The sequence below is a fragment of the Ipomoea nil genome, unplaced genomic scaffold, assembly GCF_001879475.1.
Source record: "Ipomoea nil cultivar Tokyo-kokei standard unplaced genomic scaffold, Asagao_1.1 scaffold2926, whole genome shotgun sequence".
In the NCBI taxonomy this organism is placed as follows: domain Eukaryota; kingdom Viridiplantae; phylum Streptophyta; class Magnoliopsida; order Solanales; family Convolvulaceae; genus Ipomoea; species Ipomoea nil.
In genome coordinates this window covers 2,546,219-2,565,734 of record NW_017619354.1, presented here as the reverse complement: position 1 = coordinate 2,565,734, position 19,516 = coordinate 2,546,219, and the positions used below count along the sequence as shown (strand labels likewise).

Sequence of the window (19,516 nt, the reverse complement as noted above, 5' to 3'; positions counted from 1 at the left end):
TTAATTTTTAGCCCATATTTAAAACTAGTTCTTTTACGCACTTTATGCGAATGGGATAATGCCCAATGATTATTTTAAAATTTTTAAATAAGTATTTCAAAGTATATCAATGCAATATTTTATCGGAGATGTTCATGCATAGGTAAATAAATGTTGAATTTGTTTATTTAAATCAGTAATTTAAAGTATATAAATTGAAGATAATATATGAGAGATTGATTATAATTGTCACTAAAATAAATGTTTGCAACTTTGTAATAATGCTAGATATTGTTATAATGATATAGTAAAAATTAACTTACAAGTTTCTTTAGAAGTTTTCATGCATTGATAAAATTCTAATGTGTAAATTTGTTCAATTGGAGCTAATGGGATGTTTCTTTGGAAAATGTTCCAACCATTTTAGAGTTCAAGTTGGACAATGATGTAAAAACAATGCTATCTTGCAAGTCTTTTCCTTTTGGGGATAGAGAAAACTAACTCATGAAGTTATATATCAAGTTTATTTAATTTCACTTTGCAAATAAATTTTAAAATTCTAATAAGTTTATTCACCCCTAGATCAATTGAAACCTTCAAATCTTAAAATTATAGTGTCAATAAATTAATCAAAAACTTGATGTTGTAGCCCGGACACAAATTAAACTTCCCCAATGCGAACCACGGTCCCCTTTGCCTTCACAATAATCATTAGGTCAGATTGCAAGAAGGGATTCCGCCATAGCCAACCATACCACACGTACGGTTAACCAAGAAAATAAAATAAAGCAGCAGGAACAAAGATAACAGCTGCTGCTAACATTAGGGAAATAAAATAAAGCAGCATCCATATACATATAGTGATTTATATTAGTGATTACTCTAACTAATAGGCAAAAGAAGCATTCGAAATCCTGCCAATTTCAAAGCACACGAAAGCATCAATGCAGGCATACTGAATCTGCTCTGTGGTTAGCAACTCTTGATCCCACCTCCCCATCGTCACCCATCGGGGCTTCTCCATCTGCACCCCCAGGTAAATCCTCATCAGATCCTTCAACCCCACATTCCTCAGAGACGAATTGTTGGACCGCCGCACAGCTAGGGCACGCAAATCCACCGCATTCCTCACCCACACATTGTAGTCTTCCGCCAGCTTAACCAAGTCGCCGTCGATCGCGACCCCGACGAAGGTGTACCCGGGGTTCGCCAGGAACCTTACGAGCTTGTCCGGGATGCGGCTGCAGCGGAGGATTTGGAAGACGAGGTTGTCCGTAAAGCCACGAGTCTGGCAAAGGAAGCGAAAGAGCAGATGATAAAGAAAGAGGTGGTGGAAAGTTGAAGAGCTCGTTGGGTGGGATGGATCCCGCCTGCGGGAGGTTGGGTCAAACTTAATACGAATGGGCTAGGAAAGCAAGTTCAGGCATGGTAAATGTGGGTGGACTAGTGAAGGGTAGCTGGATGATTGTGCTTGAAGAAGCTTCGGAAGACTTGTTATCTCTTCCAAGCGGACGCTGGGGAATGACCCTAAAATTAGCTAAAAAATTTCATTTATTGTTGTGCACTTTATTACTTGTTCTCACAAGCTTTAAATCAAGCTATAACTTCAGCTAAAATATCTCTTAATTAGTGACTACTACCATAGCATACATTATAGATGTTACTAAATGAAAATAGCCTATTAATATAAAAAAAAAAGTTTTAAAATATTTTTATTGATAAAAAACATTCTCAAACTAGACGATAGAAAAAAAGTCAACTATTAATGGATACACTGACATGCACGGACGCATGGTCCAGCAAACATTATCGTACCAAGATAATGATGCAACATAATAATTTGTTTTTATTCTTCATACAAAAATATTACGGAGTACTTCAACCTACCCTTATTTGTGTTTAAATTTTATTGAAATTAAAAAAAAAAGAATAAATGAATTAAAATCATGACCTCTTTATATTAAATCAAGTTATATTATAAGAAATAAAAAATAGAATATAAAATGAAAGTATATATAAAATTACTTTTCTTCATAAACATAAAACTATTACAATTACAGTAGGATGAATTCACAACATTCATACCAAATGCAATAGTTTAAAATTTTGTGATCTTTTAGGTGCCACACAGGAATGAAAAGAGGGAAGGAAAAGAGAAAAGAAAAACAGAATATGACAATTTCTTTAAAAAAAAGAAAAAAAAAAAGTAAACAATTGGTCTTTTAGTCAGTAATTGTCCATTCAGTTTAGAAAATTTGTTTACTTAACACTTATTTTTTCAAATTTATTTTTTTTAGGTTAACGTTATAAAATTAACACAAATTCAATTTCAAATGATGTTTAAACTTTATATTTAAAATATTTTAAAATATTTTTTTTAAAGAACAAAAACAATAATGCATTAAGAAGAGTCAAAGCTCAAAGCAAGAACAATAGAGGGAAAAGATATCAAATAACAATCCATACAGTCAGACGTGAAAAGGAATTCCCGAGCTAACATGTGAGCAAGTTGGCAACCATATTCGCAGATCGGGTAACAAACAAAAAGCATAAGTTTGAAAAAAACTTTAGCTATTTTAAAATATATTTGGTTTAAATAGAATAAATATAATTTTTACTTTCAAGCCAATATATATAAAAATTTTAGATTTGATATATGAACCAAATTTATATTTATATCTATATATATAGCATAACTAAAAATATAACTGAACCAATAACCTATTTAGTCAATATCAATATTTTTTGAGCTAATATTTAAAATACTTTTGGATATATTCATTTGAATGACATGTATATAAATATATATAATTTTTACTTTAAATTATAATATAATAATATATGTGAAATTTCAATATTAAATATCAGGACCAAACTTGTATTACGTATAACATAACTAAAAATATTCGAACCAATAATAAATTGAGTTCAATCAAAATATCCAAACCAAACTTATCAATTGTTAATTTTGATAATGTGAATAATGCACTTTAAACATAAGTAAATAAGATGTTTAAATAAGTAATGCAAATAGAAAAGATAAAAGATAGTAATAAGTAAAAGAAGATGATAATGAATGTAATTATAGTAATGAATAAATATGTAAGCAGACATACAGCCAAATAAATGATGGATGATTCTGTTTTCCATTTATAAAACAATTTTTAAATGTTTTCCAAAATTGTTTCTTGTTTTAAGAAATGGAAAACTGTGCTAGTAAACATGTTTTCTATTTTTTGTTCTCCCATTCTCCAGTTTTCCAGAAAAACTCGAGACATGCCCAAGTTTTTTAAACAAGAAAAGAAAAATTAAAGAATGAAAACTGAGAAATTAAAAGACAAAGAACAATGAGCCCCAATAAAAAACCTCAGGCCTGGCTTGTGTCATTTTACCTATGATCTTCTGCTGCTGCTTTGTTGTTCTTGTTGCTTCTGGTATTGGTTCACAAGTAGCTGTGCATACAGGAGCTCATTCCAGTTGTCTGCGACGCCGGGCAGGCACCAATGGCTGCAGTCTTGGTGAATAAACCAAGTTTGCCGCTCCTCATTGGTCATATTTCGGGTCCGATACATTGATGGGTGGGCATCCTTTCGGAAATCAGTCATTCTTGTGATGTTAAGGTAAGAAACTGGAGTCTTTATACCTTTCAATACTCTATCCAACACTTCCATCATGGGTAGATATGGTTTTAGGTTAGTCCCATTCTTTATAGGCTCCACTTCGCGGTCACACGCCCCGCCAGAGTTCCACTGACCACCACTGTTGCACAAAATACAAATAGCCAAATGATGAAGAATATATTCAAGTTAAAAATTAGGAGAGGCTGATGAATGGACCAAGAATTCTTGTGTTTCCAAGAGTGCAAGGCAATGCGGGTTGAGAAGAGATTATAAATTTTGGGACCTCAGACTCAATAGATTACTTACAGGAAATGAGATGCGGAATAACCTCTGAAGGCAATAAACTGTTTTGCAGGATTTATATGGGCATCAATCCATCTTCCCCATGTCATCAAAGCTTTCTGAAAAGCCTCAAGAACATCCAGTTCAGGGTACACGTGGTTGCCTTCTTGATAATAATCCTCCCTGAAACATCAATGTTGTTGTTTATTCAACTTTTCTAAGGATAATAAGTTAAAATCAATTATTCATTCCCAACATCCAACATTTTTACCCTTTGAAAGTCTTCTCGTGAGTCCACCAGTGGCCTGTGTTGAAAATTAAGATGTCTGCATCTTTATATTTATTGGCAGAATTTTCGACTAAATCAAGTCGGAGTGTTTCCTTCTTCTGTCCCTCTTTATCGGTTACCTCCCATTCTTGAACCAAGAAAGGAGATACACAGAACTCCACTGTACAGTTATATTCCTGCATATCAAATACAGACATCAGAAATAGCATGATGACAAAAAGAAACTGCAAAGTGGGGCTTATGTTAGACTACTCACTTCAAATACAAATGAGTAGTAAGTTTCTATGCGAAATTGTTGTCTACCAGATTTTTCATAAACTTTCTTCTGATCTTTTACTGAGTTTCTGAGAATGCAGACAAGAGATTCCCACATATTCCTATTCAGAGAATCACCAACAAATACTAATCTCTTCCCTCTCAACATTTCCAGCATATGAGTGGCATTCAATCTGCAATCAACTCCACAACAATCACATAATCAGAATATCACAAGTTCTTATCCCAAACTAACTCAACCAAAAAGACCCAGATGAGGACATATATCCATGAAAGCAATATAATCAACTTTCTCAAAGCAAATGGATTCCAAATTAGCCAAGAAAGATAAAATCTACAGAAGATGAAGACATGTTAAAAAACCTTGAAAGCAAATGGAGAAGATGAGCTAAGAAAACAGATATAATTGACAGAATATAAATAGCAAGTTCATACAATACAAAGTATATCAGTTAAGAGTAAATGTTCCTAATTAAGTAACATTTCAAACTCCAAAATATTAAACTAATTAAATTGCATATTAGAAAACCATAAGTGTGGCACATACCTTGGGATGGTACAAGCATTGGGTTTCCATCTGTATTTATAATAATCACTATCACGCCTTCCATTGAGAAAGCAGTCAAATTGCTCATCAACGACTGAGCAAGAGCCGGGCTTGTACAGAGGGTAAGACTCATCCTTCACCCATTTCCCATCAAAGAAATCACAATTCAACAAAGATTTAATGAAATCATCACTTCCATGTGTCACTGACATGCTGGAACTTGATACATTGTTGTGCTTCTTCTCAATAGCTTTCTCTGTAATTATATTCTCTCCCTTACCAGTCACATTCTTCTCCCCAGAACCAGATTTTGGAAGTGAACCCAGAGTCTGATTCCCTGTAGACTTTTTGTCCTCAAATTTGAGTTCAAGATTCCAACTTTATCACCAGAAACTTTACTCTGATTCTGATTACTTCCTGTTGATGGCTCCTTACGCAACCCAGAAGAAGACTCTGATGCAGCTGTTGCATTCACAGTTGTGGTCTGGTTTGATGGCTTCAAGATTTCAACTTCACCATTAGCTTGAGTCTTATTTTTTGTGACTTCTGGCTCTTTACTCAAACTGATCATTTCAGAGGAACTGTTACTCTGAGATGTTGGGGCATTATAAGGGGGAGCAGCAGTAAAGTTTTGAGCTTGCTGAGAATAATTTGGGAAAAAGTAAGAAAAACTTGAAGAGAAATGAGATCTATATGCCTCATCAGAGAGAATCGAAGAAGATGATGTAGGCATAGATACACTCCCAATAACATTGCTTCTACTGCCGCTGCTAGTTAAAGGAAATACATTTGTGAACCAAGGAGATGAGGAGGCTGGTGAAGGACTAAAGGCTAAGAAAATGGTGAAAGCAACAAAAACAAAGACACACCCGTGCAGACAAACCTTGGTTCTCTGGGTTTTGAATAGAAAGAAATGGGGTTTCAGTTCTGAATGTAAATTTCCAGCACTAATGGGAACGGGAGCATACTTTGCAGTATCAGCCATCTTAGGAAGGCGGTGGTATGGTCTCCAGGTGTTCTGCAAGAAATGGAGAGTGTGTATATCAAGCCAAGCAAGTTCTTGATGAAATAATAAAAATTACAGCTTATACAGAGGTCATAAGAAGAGCAATGGGGGAGAGAGAAGCTCAGCCGTATTTGTACAGTGTGACCTTTTTGCGTGTGATAAGTGTTATGCAGAACACAGCAAAGAGAATTCACTGGAAGAGAAAAAAGTTACAGTACCATTACAGCAAAGATGCTACTACCATCAGGTGAAATTTGTATACTCCATATATACACTACAATTATATGATATTTGAATTGTAACAGCTACTGACCTAGTGCAACTAGACATACAAAGATGTTTTAAAATGTTTATTTCAATTAGATTGTGTCATCATCAACATTCAACAAGAAACATTGTTCACCCTTTTGAGAAAAGGGGAGTTAATTAAAATTTTAATTTGTAAGATAAAATAATGGCCATTTGTCCCAGTCAAGGTGCTAGATAAGAAAACTTTGTAAAATAGAATATAAAGAAAAATCTATTATTTTAATTGAAAATAAGAGTCAAACGTGCCATTGAACTAAATGTCAAAATACAATTTGATCATTGATTTTCTTTTTTAAACTTGTATAATTTACTTCACAAACAAGCTAAAATTTTGCAACTCGGTCAATGAGGAAATTGCTGGAATTTTTCTTCTTTTTTTTTTTTAACATTTTATGCTGATTTGGAAAACTCAACTCGTTGAACCAAATCCAACAGTCATCTTCTTGTTCCTCTTGTTTCAAGAGCAAAAACTTTATCGAGAATCTTTAAATTTCAAAAAATTTTAACCAATCTGAAACAAAATCTTCTAATTTCAAAAGCTAAATCTCTAAAGTATTCCATCCGAGAGGGAAAAATCATAGTCATAATACAAAGACTTCCAGATGATTTTCTCCTTGACGCCCAGGAGCCAGCCAACGCCGGATTCCTTTCATTCCTCGGTGGAACTCCACCGTTGTCCTCAATCGAGACGGTTAATAACAATTAACAAATTGCAAACTCCATCAGAAAAATCAATGATTTAATGATACAAACACCGGGGAATCAAGGATAGGAAATGAATATAGATCTAAATTTGGAGATTGCAGATTCAAACTAGATATATGGTATCTAACAAATTTCTGCAAAATCAATGGCAATTTCTCATTTTAATATCACAGCTGAATTTGAGTAGGTAAACAAACTAACCACGTCTGTGTAGAAGCCTTGGCGAACCTCCTTTGCGTTAATGCGATGTAACCAGATGAAATCCGATTACACGCTTGTTGCGACGGCAACGACTGCTGAGGAGGCCGCACCACCGGTGTCAGACCAACCCCTTGCCCTCCCCAGAAGGCCAGAAAGCTTGACTCTCCATATACGAACCGAAGAAATTTACCACCTGTGAATCGCATTACTGGCACTGAGTGGAAATCGGATTCTGGCGGGTATAAATGTAACTGCCGCCACGCATATTCCTCCATTTCTCTGCCGAGTTCCACTGAACAGGGGAGAAGAGGACGAAGAAATTGCGGGGGTGGGGTAATATGGTAGCTTTTGAAATCGACCGTTGCAATTCATTACTTATAAATTTTGATAATATTTAATAATTTATTTTGAATTTTTAAAACTTGTTTAAATAGACACCAAAATAACAAAAAATATCATGATAACCTATAAAATAATATTGTTACTTTTTTATTAGTCTCATATGTTGCTCTGTGACCTTATTTGGTAAATGTCAAATTCGTCAAAATTCTTTATGAATAAGTCATATTTTACGTTTTGACTAAATTAAAATGTCTAAAAAAAATGATAATTCAACAGTTTGTTCTAAATCGCTAAAATTACAAAACGCTACAAAATGCAATGTTTACCATTGACAATTTAGAAAATAATAATAATTCTTTTTCCAAAACTCCCCTAATATTAAAAGAAAAAAAATACAGTGCTACAAAGAGAAAACAAAAGGCTCATTTAATAGAGGTGGCTCCTCGGTGCTTGCCCATTCAAGTGGGAATAGATGGGCAAGCTAAATGTTAAGGACCCTTATAATATATTGACGAAATGTTGATGCAAACCATTGTATATTTACATTGTTTAAGTTGTCAAAAAAAAAATTAAATTGTATATTTAAAAAAAAAAAAAACCTATTTGTTAACTAAGTTTATAATTTTTAATTGTATATATATATATATATATATATATATATATATATATATATTTAATGTTTTTCTTTTAATGTTAATGAAGGTGATAAAATTTGAATTATATATTTATTAATATTTATAAGTATATAAAATATATTGTGTGCAACACCCGAGTGAATTACTAATTTTAAAAAATAAAAAATAAAAATTTAATCTGGCTAGTTGTCTTTTACGGTCCTTTCAAAGATGTGAATGACCTTTTATATAGATAGCTAGTCTTTTAAATGTTCTCTCAATACAAGTTCATTTGTAGTATATACGATTCAGATTGTAATGTGGATCATAGTCCCTAATATAATTTGTGGTGTTTAGATACTTAGGTAAATGATGGTAGAGTAAGATGAAAGTGAGATCCCAGGTGGCTATAAATTAGGTGCAGATAAAAGTGTAAAACATCTCCTCCATGAAGCTAGGGAATAGGGTAACATGAAAGTAATTAAGAACCCTGAACCCATAAACTAGCTTGCAAATTAAATCAATTGAAGTATAAGATGTTACGTTGCCCATCAAGTTAGGGTAACATGAAAAGTTTCAAATCAATGAGAAAGACGTTACGTTGCTTAAGATCTAAAGAAGCATCACTTCCAATTCTAAGTCAAACATGCATTATATCACTCATGTTCCCATCCATCACCACTCCTCACACCCACATAAATGTTACATCTGCCGACACAATCCCATAATTTCATTATGAAATACTATATATTATGTTTTTTTTTTTGGTATACCCAGAGTTTTCACCGTCCGACACAGTGACTAATCCGCTCGTTGAATTGTAGGCACCTCTTTTGAGTGGGACAACTGGCCTGGAGATTTAGGGTCCGTTTACCAATAGAAAACTATTCTCTGTTTTATGTTTTCTAATTTTTTAGTTTTCATTCTCAGTTTTACATTCTCGGTTTTCTGTTTTCTAATTTTTTAGTTTTCATTCTCAGTTTTACATTCTCTGTTTTCTGTTTAGAAAACTTGTTTACTAACTGAAAGTTGTTCTCTATTTTCTAATTTTTCAATTTTCACCTAAAATTTAGTTTAGATAATATTAATAATTTTTGAGCTAATATTTAAAATATTTTTTTTGGATATATTCATTTGAATGACATGTATATGAATATATAACTTTTATGAATTCTAATATATGTGAGATTTTAATATCTGATATCTGGACCGAACTTGTATTATGATGTAACATAATTAAAAATATTCAAACTAATAATCTATTGAGTTCAATCAAAATCTAAAGCATTATATAGAGTTTAATTCTTAATTTTGATAATGTAAATAATGTCTAACTTTAAAGTGTAAGCAAATAAATTATGCTTAAATAAGTTAAGTAGAAAAGATAGAATATAGTGATAAGTAAAATAAGATGATAATGAATGTAATCATAGTAATGTGGTTATAGTGACATATAACTAAATAGATGATAGATGATTCTGTTTTCCATTTCGAAAACAGTTTTTAAGTGTGTTCTAGTTTTCCAGAAATTATTTTCTGTGTTAGTAAACATGTTTTCTGTTATATTCTATTTTTCAGTTTTCGGAAATTGCCAGTTAGTAAACGACCCCAAAGGTTCCTAAATTCCCAAAGCCAAGGATCGAACCATTGACCTTTGGTTATTATGTTTTTTTTTTAAACCAACGAAACTGTTTTTTTTTTTTAACCAACGAAACAGTAAACACATTAACGAATGAGATACCGAATATGGGGATCAGAGGCACGCTGAGTACTAGCTGCCTTCGCTAATTCATGCACAAATCGGTATATATTAAGTTCATTTCTATCTTGCAGAGGCGTCAGATGTGAAGGAGGCTCTGTCTTTGCTTAAAAACAATGAAATTAGATCTTTTCTGATTGTCAAATGGTATGCAAACTGCTTAATAGTTCAGTATTGGATTTATCCTACACGGGCTGTGTGATACGAGAATGCAAGCTTCTTCAACGACACTTTGAGACAGTGTCTTTCCGGTTCTATCTAGATCAGCGAATAAAGTGGCTCACGCATTTGCTAGAGCTGTTAGTTCTCAAGCTGGTCCTATGAATTGGTTGTCTTCTATTCTAAATTGTATTGCACATTTCTTTAATCTTATTGAAGTTTGGTTTTCAAAAAAACAATTAACTTACTTGCCTAATATATTAAGTTAGTCCAAATAATTCATTTGAATGAAGTATCTCTTAACCTGATTCAAGTTTAATTCCTTCTTAACCCGATCTGAAAAATGAGTCAACATTATATTGAGCATAGAAGATATAAAATAATAAATGCATAACTTAAAGTTTTAGTTACCATAAAATACATCTTTCTATTTAATAACAAAACAAAACATGGTAAAAAAACCTATGTTCTATCTAAAAAATACAAGTTAAATTGCAAATTAATCTAACCTTAACTCAGAAGCAAGTTATAAAAGATGGTCAATAGGGGCCATGTGAAGAAGAAAAGAGGGACAAAAGATGATAAGCTACTTCCTATAATATACATACATAACTATATAAATTCATCAAAAGCATCAAAAGGGAAAGCCAAATGAAAATGTAACAGGTGACCTAAAAGCCAGTTAAGAATATAATAATAGAATAAAATAGTACAGCAAGAGAGAGATGGACTGCATCTTGACAACAGTGGATACAGTAGCTAGTGGATTCAACACATGCATTGCTTCACCAAACATTATATTCTTAACACAATAATTGTATGTAACAAATTGTTTTTGCTCTTCACAAGTATTACACTAAGGATGGATTTACAACATTCACATCACAAATATATGATGTGACATATATATGTATCATATCGATAATCGATCATGTCCCCGTTCAATCCCGGATTTAAGATCTAAACCTTAAACCGGACAATCCCAGGATTTTCTTTTTTTTTTTTACTCTTACAAATAACTTATGATATGAAAAAATGTAATTTAATACACATTTTTCTATAAACTTTAGGTGTGTATATATAAAAGCCTGGATTTGTGTCATTTTACCTATGACCTGCTTTCTTGCTGCTTTTCTGGTATTGCTTTACAAGAAGTTCTGCATACAAGAGCTCATTCCAGTAGTCTGGCACGCCCGGCAGGCACCAATGGCTGCAATCTTGGTACCGCAATGGCGATCTCCGCTCCTCCTCGGACAAATATTGTTTCCGGTACATTGATGGGTGGGCGTCCTTTCGGAAATCAGTCATTCTCGTGACATTAAGGTAAGACACTTGAGTCTTCATCCCGTTGAGTACTCTTTCCAAGACTTCCATCTTGGGTGGGTACGGGGTTAAGTAAGTCTCGTTCTTAATTGGCTCGACCTCGTGGTCACACGCCCCGCCAGAGTTCCACTGACCACCGCTGTTGGAAGATAGGCATATAAACGATAAATGACGGGGGCAAGAAATGTGTGATTCAAAGAGAAGAAAGCAATGCGGGTTAACCTGAAATGAGAAGCGGAATAGCCTCTAAAGAGAACAAATGTTTTTGCGGGATTTATATGGGTATCAACCCATCTCCCCCATGTAGTCAAAGCTTTGCGAAAAGCCTCAACAACGTTCAGTTCATGGTACACGTGACTGCCTTCTTGATAATAATCCTCCCTGGAACATAAACATTAACCTTAATTGAGGATAAGTCAACAGATTATCCGTTTCCAAATTCCAACCACAAAACCAAACATGTTTTTACCCTTTGGAAGTCTTCTCGTGAGTCCACCAGTGGCCTGTGTTGAAAACCAAAATGTCTGCATTCTTATATTTATCTGCAGAATGTGCCACCAAATCAAGTCGAAGCGTTTCCTTCTTCTTCTGTCCCTTCTTATCTGCTATCTCCCATTCTTGAACCAAGAACGGAGCCACAAAGAACTCCACTGTACAGTTATATTCCTGCAAATCCATATCCATTTCAATTCAGTAAGAAACCAGAAATAGCGGAAACTGCAAAGTGGCTTATATTATATTACACTAATAATACTCACTTCAAATACAAATGAGTAGGAAGCTTCTCCCCGGAAATTTTGTCTACCGGATTTTTCATAAACTTTCTTCTCATCTTTTACAGAGCTTCTGAGAATGCAGACAAGAGATTCCCACATATTCCTATTCAGAGAATCACCAACAAATACTAATCTCTTCCCCCTCAACATTTCCAGCATATGAGTGGCATTCAATCTGAAATCAAGTCCACAACAATCACATAATCACAATACCAGAAGTCCAGATGAGCTAAGAAAACAGATATAATATAATCCAGAGAGTATAAATAGCAAGTCAATAGTCTATGTTCCCAATTAAGTACATCTCAAACTCCAAAATATTAAACTAATATTAAATTGCAGATTAGAAAACAAGAACTCTGGGACATACCTTGGGAGGGTACAAGCATTGGGTTTCCATTTGTACTTAAAGTAATCATTATCAGGCCTGCCATTGAGAAAGCAGTTGAATTGTTCATCAATGAGAGAGCAAGATCCAGGCTTGTAAAGAGGGTAAGACTCATCTTTCACCCAATTGCCATCAAAGAAATCACAGTCCAACAAAGATTTAATCAAATCTTCACTTCCATTTCTCGCCGGCTGGCCGGAACTTGACCTGTTATTGTGCTTCTTCTCAAAAGAAGAAGTGAAGTTCCGCAGCACACCTTTGTGTGGAATTGTGTTCTCTCCCTTACCAGTCACATTCTTCTCCCCGGAACCAGATTTTGGCAGTGAACCCACAGTCTGATTCGCCGGAGACTTTTGGCCCTCAAATGGGTTCGAATCTGAGTTCAAGACTCCAACTTTATCATCGGAAACTTTACCCTGAGTCTGATTATGCAACCCAGAAGAAGACTCCGATGCAGCTGTTGTGTTCCGATTCGACGGCTTCAAGATTTCAGCTTTATGATTAGCCTGAGACTGATTTTTCGGGACTTCCGGGTCTTTACTCAAACTGGGCATTTCGGAGGAACTGTTACTCCGAGATGCCGGGGAAGCAGTAAAGCTGTGGGCTTGCTGGGAAGAATTGGGGAAAAAGTAGGAAAAAATCGAAGAGAAATGAGATCCAGAAGAGTCATCGGATACACTCCCACCACCACCATCACCGTCGCCGCCGCCGCTAGTTAAAGAAAATACATTTGTGAACCAAGGAGAAGAGGGGGCTGGCGAAGGACTAAAGGCCAAGAAAATGGTGAAAGCAATGAAAACAAAGACACAGGCGTAGACACAAACCTTGGTTCTCTGGGTTTTGATAAAAGAGAAATGGGGTTTCAGTTCTGAAAGTAAATTTCCGCCATTGATGGGAGCATACTTTGCAGCATCAGCCATCTGGGGAAGGCGGTGGTCTGGAAACCCAAGAAGAGTTATGGATTGGGTGAGAGAGAGAAGCGGAGGCGTATTTGTACGGTGTAAACTTTACGCAGAAACACGGCGGAGAGAGAATTGTACCGGAAGACAAAAAGTTACAGCGCCATTGTAGCAACGATGCCACTACTGTCAGGTGTCACAAACCATTTAAAATCAAAATACTCCCCCCCATCTCATTCTAAATATTTTATTTATAATTCATTTTATAAAATTGAATTTCTATTTTAGAATATATTAATAGACTATTATATCCCTTATCATATTTTTTAAAAATACAAAAATATTTATTAAACTTAGGCTGCCCCATCCCTGAGATGGAGGCACTTGCAAGTCCACATGACAATTTTTTTTTAAAAAATTCTATGTTATTCACTTATTCCATTGGTCTTGCAAACTTGCAAACAAGTACAAAAGTTGCGATTTGTTTTATGTTTTTTAATTATTATTTTATTGTTATTATTATTAAAGTGAGTTGTGTTGAATCTCAACGCTGCACAATGCTTATTTTTAGCTAGGGTGATAGCACACTTAACAACATTAGTTCTTTGGCTATCTGGTTGTCATATCTTACTTAAAACCAATTGGTTATAAGTAAGTAGACGTTAATCATTTAACCACATCCTTTCTTGGTAAACCACAACGTAACGTCTCGAATCGAGTAGGAGCTGAACTTGGTCGACGCCCAATAAACTGAAATTATATGAATTTGAAATTCGGATTCACTTTTAGAAGTGAGTTGAAATTATGACTCACTTTTTAAAAGAGTAAATACCTAAAATGGTCCCTCGACTATAGCTAAATTCACAAATTGGTCCTCGACTATTGATTTGAACCAATAAAGTCCTTGACTTTGAAATTTCTACTCAATATAGTCCTCTGTAACTCCACCGTCAATTGGTCATGAAATCCAAGGATAGATTCGTAAATTCTCTTGTAAGGAAGCAGTGATCGAGCTGAGAAATATGACTAGGACTAACGAGGAAGCTAGAGTCTCGCTTTGCTCTTCAAGGCTTTTACCGACACTGAAGCTGTTGATAATGTCCAAGTAGGTCGAAATTCCGGCGAACGCCGCCGGCCCGCCGCTGCATTAGGCAACCTCTCGATCTCTCGCGAAAGTCAACAAGGTGAAGATCGTTAGGGCTGGGATTGTTCCCTTGTTGATTGATGCTCTGAATGGCGGGTTCGAGGAGTCACAAGAGCACGCCGCTGGCGCGATTTTCAGTTTGGCGCTCGAGGACGACAATAAGACGGCTATTGGTGTCTTGGTTTCGTTGCCGCCACTGCTGCACGCACTCAGGACAGGGACTCAGCGGACTCGCTACGACTCGGCCCTCACGCTTTATCATTTAACTTTGGTGCAGAGCAACATGATGAGGCTGATTAAGCTCGGAGCCACCAGTGCGCTACTTGGGATGAAGAAGAGTGATGACTTGGTGATTCCACCATCGAATTGAAGCCAATGTTGCACTCTGAAGAAATGAAGAACAATTAGGGCTTCAACGAAAGAATCATGTGAAATTACGAGTCTGTCCTTGGATTTCACAGCTAGTTGACAATGAAATTAACAGAGGACTATATTGAGTAGAAATTGCAAAGTCAAGGACTTTATTGGTTCAAATCAATAGTTGAGGACCAATTTGTGAATTTAGCTATAGTCGATGGACCATTTTGGGTATTTACTCTTTTTAAAATGAGATAAATATACATGAATAAGGATGTGAGAATGAATATTAGTGTAGAAAATGAGAATTAATATGGATCATTTTGATCAATAATTAAACAATCCAAACATACATAATGACATTTTTATAACTTGTCACCATTAATTATGCATATTTTACTATTTAAATTAAAAATGCATATTTTACTATTTAAAAGTGCAATATTTGGATTAGCTTTTATAAGTAGTTTGTGTAGTTCATCCTGGTAAATGTGTGAGATTTGAAAGATAAATTTAGCAAATATCCATAAAGGGAAATAAATAGGTGAAATTATGGGATATTTGGCAGTATCTGTCGGTGGAAGTATATCATAAATTGCATGATGTATAAATTATCTTCCGCCATCAACTTGCCTTCAAATAAAAATGGTTTTTTAAAAAAAAAAAAATGAAAGACTATTGATTTGAAATTAATGGATATTATGAACAGTAGTAATATACAGTGATTGAAAACGAAGCATTAGGGTTAGGGTTGGTTGGGGAGTAAAGATAATGAGAGTGAAAAGGAAGGAAGGAAGAAATCGGAAATAATGAAAAAGTTGGTTCTAACAGTCTATTCCTTCTCATGCATTAAGATGATGGAGACCCATACCCAGACCCAGACCCACTTATATATGTATGAAGTGCCAATTCAATGATTTCACTTTCCTTTTGTTTTTAAACAAAAAACTCCATATTCTACTTCAATAACTGGACGTTTGGTTGGAAGGAATGAATTATGGAAAAATGAATTGTAATTCGGTGAAAAAAAAATAAGGTAGAATAAAGTAAGAATTCAAATTACGTTGTTTGGTAGGGAAAAATAAAATTATTGGAATTGGGAAGAAAATAAGTGGTATAAAGACTAAAATATCATTGTGTAATAATAATAATAATAGTAATAACAACCAAGGATAGTAATGTTATTTCATATATTTTTTCTTTTTCAAATTCATTGACAACAAAGGGAGAGAATTGCAATTCCCTCCAACCGAACAATGTAATTGAGACATCTACTAAATTGCAATTCAACTACAGCTAAATTACAGTGAACCAAACACTCTGTAAAAGTTGAATCTCCAACTCTAAAGGCTCACACATCTCACCCGACATAATATTAACTTTAAAAAAATGGTAATTTAAAATTTGAAAATAGGGTGGATCGAATATAATTCTTACAAATTCCACCTGTCAATCACCTTTCTGGAATTATCCACCGACGAAATCCCTTTTGAAAGTATGTATGTTTTTTGCATTTATTTAGAAAAAAAAAAAAAAAAGTGGGCTTCATCCTTCATCAAAACCCATGTGGACCCTCCCATGCTATGCTTGATGCGGCAAATTATGCCGTGGAACCGTGTCCACCTCGCACTTTTCACTTTGTAAAAGCATCCACAATGGTTGGGGAGAATTGGGAGATAATGTAAGAGTGGAGAGGAAAAAAAAAAAAACAAAAAAATCAAAATCAAAAATAAAAAAAAAAAAAAAAAATCAAAGGGTCAAGCGGCGCGTGGGCGGGCTGCTGTGCGCAGCCCCTTTTTTCTTTTCTTTCTCTTTCTTATTTTTCTGCCATTCTCCCCAATTTTGCAGGATGAATATCTCCACCATTATCCCCACCCCACATTTGTTATTATCCCCATTGAGAAGAATTAATTCGCGCACAGCAGCCCCTTTTTTCTTTTCTTTCTCTTTCTTCTTTTTCTGCCATTCTCCCCAATTTTGCAGGATGAATATCTCCACCATTATCCCCACCCCACATTTGTTATTATCCCCATTGAGAAGAATTAATTTTGAAATCTCCCCATAATATACACAAGTGTGAATGCTCTAAGGTGAATAAGTTCCAAAATTGTCATAATTATAAATATAAAGTTCAAAAATTATGAACATAGAATTTTATATTTATGAACATAGAGTTTATAATTAACATATCATTCAGTAACTATGAACATAGATTTCAATAATCATGAATATAGAATAGTGTCTACCTTGCACGGCATAACAATTGGCTTGATGCTGATGCATGCACATTCCTGTTGGATTGCTGTCTGTTTACCCTTCCCTTCCCTTCCCTTCCTTGTATAAATCATTTTTCACCACTCCAGTGAATAGTGAGTGAGCGGTGTAAAAGTTATGAATAAGAAGAGATGGGCGTAGCTAGCTTCTATACACAATCATTCTAAATTCATACAATCTCTCCTCACATGACGTGCAGATTCTTACCTAATAATAACGTGACATTATTTTTTAAAAAAATTATTTGAAAATTAAAAAGACAAGAAATTTCCAAGGCAAGTCTCATCCGAGAGATCAATTCAACGATTTAATCTCCTCCCATCAGAGAATTGAAGTCCCTTCCTTCGTCTTTACAAATACAGACGAGACAGGATAATAGGGCTGGCACCCGACTCGAATTACAAATGAGCATCCGACTCAGCATCACATGGGAACTCAACGGGCAGAAATCTAACGGTTAGGAACTTCAACAGGTGCCACCTTTACTGTCATTGAAGCCCCCATTGAAGTGAGAGAATTAAAGACTTAGGCTCCCCATTTATGTCCCATGTTGTTACCGTTAGGACTCTAAGTATAAATGAGGCTCTCCTCAGCTAGCAAAGGACACACTGTATTTTCTATACTGAGACAAAAGCAATACAACTATTGTTACTCTCTCACATAGCGTTATTATAATATTATTATTACCGGTAACATTATTACCTTCATTGGTGCTTTCATTGGCGCATGCCTCGGCCAAGCAAAAAAAAAAAAAAAAAAAAGGGGGGGGGGGGGGGGGGAGGGGGGTGCGCTGAGGCTACGCCTTGGCCTCGCCTCAACCACGGCCGAGGCGACTCCCCGGCCAGATGGCTGAGGTCGCGCCTCAGCCACAGGCCGAGGCGACGCCTCGAGCAAGACATGTATATTCATTAAATACATAATTAAATTGTAAAATAATAATGACAACAGAGACTTACAGAGATGGGGCAGAAGTTGTTGAAGATGTGCTCTCAAACTGCTCGGAGACAAGGGTTTATATTGGAGAGGAGCCTGAGATAAAAAAGTTAAGTGAAGCAGGAAAGGATTTGGAAAGCACAAATCAGGGATTTGGAAGGCACAAATTAGGGATTTGGAAAATAAAACCACATATCCTAAACCAACCAGATTCTACACAGGATCAAATAAGATCACAAATCTGAAATCAAGTAGGATTCTACACAGGATCAAGATAGATTCAGCCTTACTCCCAAGTCAACTCAAACACATCCGTTGACTCAGGAGTAAGGGGGACCGGTGACAGGATAATAGGGCTGGCACCCGACCCGGATCACAAATGGGCATCCGACTCAACATCACATGGGAACCCAACGGGCAGAAATCCAACGGTTAGGAACTCCAACAGGTGCCACATTTACTGTCATTGAAGCCAGCATTGAAGCCCCCATTGAAGTGAGAGAATTAAAGGCTTAGGCTCCCCATTTATGTCCCATGTTGTTACCGTTAGGACTCTAAGTATAAATGGGGCTCTCCTCAGCTAGCAAAGGACACACTGTATTTTCTATACTGAGACAAAAGCAATACAACTATTGTTACTCTCTCACATAGCGTTATTATAATATTATTATTACCGGTAACATTATTACCGTCAGATGGTTTTCACTGAAAGACGCTCAAAATTCATGTGTGAATTTGGTTATTTAGCGTCAAAAAAATACACTATAGGAAGAATGACGCCAAACAAAATGGTAAATTAAAGCATAGAATACATGAAGGTTGATATCTTAGGAAGCTTTTAGGTTATTTTTGTTAAAAACAATTAATTAACATGGTATTATTATCATCATTTACTTCATTTAAAAGTTTCTAAAAAATTAAAAATAACTCTCTAACATACTCTTACCACATATGCCAAGACCTTGTGGTCTAATTGCACCCTGGTTGGACTTCCATATGAGAGGTTGTGAGTTTGAGCCTCAATGAAAGCATTATAGCATTCAAAAAAAAAAAAAAAAATACTCTTACCACACCCGCGGGCCGATGAGACCCCACCAAATGTATAATAAAAATTATTAAAATAAATAAATACTACAATAGTAAATTATAACATTAAATATGTCTTTATTGTCTTGTCAACTTAATTATATTACTAAAATTAAATGCTACAATAGTAAATTATAACATTAAATATGTCTTCATTGTCTTGTCAACTTAATTATATTACTAAAATTAGTATATATATAAAGTGATAGAGAGGTTGATGATGAAGAAGATTGGAGATTTGTTTTGGA

General features: G+C 35.1%; 3 protein-coding genes across 3 annotated transcripts; all 3 read right to left on the bottom strand.

Moving 5' to 3' along the window:
• Nucleotides 1-865: 865 nt before the first annotated feature.
• On the bottom strand, nucleotides 866-3,366 carry LOC109161677 (exonuclease 3'-5' domain-containing protein 2-like). The gene is made up of 2 exons (XM_019310169.1): nucleotides 3,346-3,366; nucleotides 866-1,267 (listed from the first exon to the last, which is right to left on the bottom strand). Exons 1-2 carry the CDS (start codon nucleotides 3,364-3,366, stop codon nucleotides 866-868), a joined length of 423 nt encoding a protein of 140 aa, XP_019165714.1.
• On the bottom strand, nucleotides 3,103-7,546 carry LOC109161676 (protein trichome birefringence-like). The gene is made up of 7 exons (XM_019310168.1): nucleotides 7,215-7,546; nucleotides 5,281-6,011; nucleotides 4,994-5,239; nucleotides 4,427-4,619; nucleotides 4,153-4,346; nucleotides 3,906-4,064; nucleotides 3,103-3,738 (listed from the first exon to the last, which is right to left on the bottom strand). The coding sequence occupies exons 2-7, from the start codon at nucleotides 5,976-5,978 to the stop codon at nucleotides 3,372-3,374; spliced, it is 1,857 nt and encodes a 618-aa protein (XP_019165713.1). The 5' UTR covers nucleotides 5,979-6,011; nucleotides 7,215-7,546; the 3' UTR covers nucleotides 3,103-3,371.
• Nucleotides 7,547-10,868: 3,322 nt separating this feature from the next.
• On the bottom strand, nucleotides 10,869-13,637 carry LOC109161791 (protein trichome birefringence-like). The gene is made up of 5 exons (XM_019310300.1): nucleotides 12,558-13,637; nucleotides 12,170-12,362; nucleotides 11,881-12,077; nucleotides 11,634-11,792; nucleotides 10,869-11,550 (listed from the first exon to the last, which is right to left on the bottom strand). Exons 1-5 carry the CDS (start codon nucleotides 13,493-13,495, stop codon nucleotides 11,193-11,195), a joined length of 1,845 nt encoding a protein of 614 aa, XP_019165845.1. The 5' UTR covers nucleotides 13,496-13,637; the 3' UTR covers nucleotides 10,869-11,192.
• Nucleotides 13,638-19,516: the final 5,879 nt, after the last annotated feature.

Excerpts from the sequence above, each read along its gene's own strand:
- LOC109161677 (XM_019310169.1), bottom strand. The coding sequence starts at position 3,366 with ATGACACAAGCCAGGCCTGAG. Across the intron at positions 1,268-3,345 it reads TGACACAAGCCAGGCCTGAG|ACTCGTGGCTTTACGGACAA; the intron begins GTTTTTTATTGG and ends TTCCTTTGCCAG.
- LOC109161676 (XM_019310168.1), bottom strand. The coding sequence starts at position 5,978 with ATGGCTGATACTGCAAAGTATGCTCCCGTTCCCATTAGTGCTGGAAAT. Across the intron at positions 4,065-4,152 it reads CACGAGAAGACTTTCAAAGG|GGAGGATTATTATCAAGAAG; the intron begins GTAAAAATGTTG and ends TTGATGTTTCAG. Across the intron at positions 3,739-3,905 it reads TATTCCGCATCTCATTTCCT|TGGTGGTCAGTGGAACTCTG; the intron begins GTAAGTAATCTA and ends TTTGTGCAACAG.
- LOC109161791 (XM_019310300.1), bottom strand. The coding sequence starts at position 13,495 with ATGGCTGATGCTGCAAAGTATGCTCCCATCAATGGCGGAAATTTACTT. Across the intron at positions 12,363-12,557 it reads AATGCTTGTACCCTCCCAAG|ATTGAATGCCACTCATATGC; the intron begins GTATGTCCCAGA and ends ACTTGATTTCAG. Across the intron at positions 11,551-11,633 it reads TATTCCGCTTCTCATTTCAG|CGGTGGTCAGTGGAACTCTG; the intron begins GTTAACCCGCAT and ends ATCTTCCAACAG.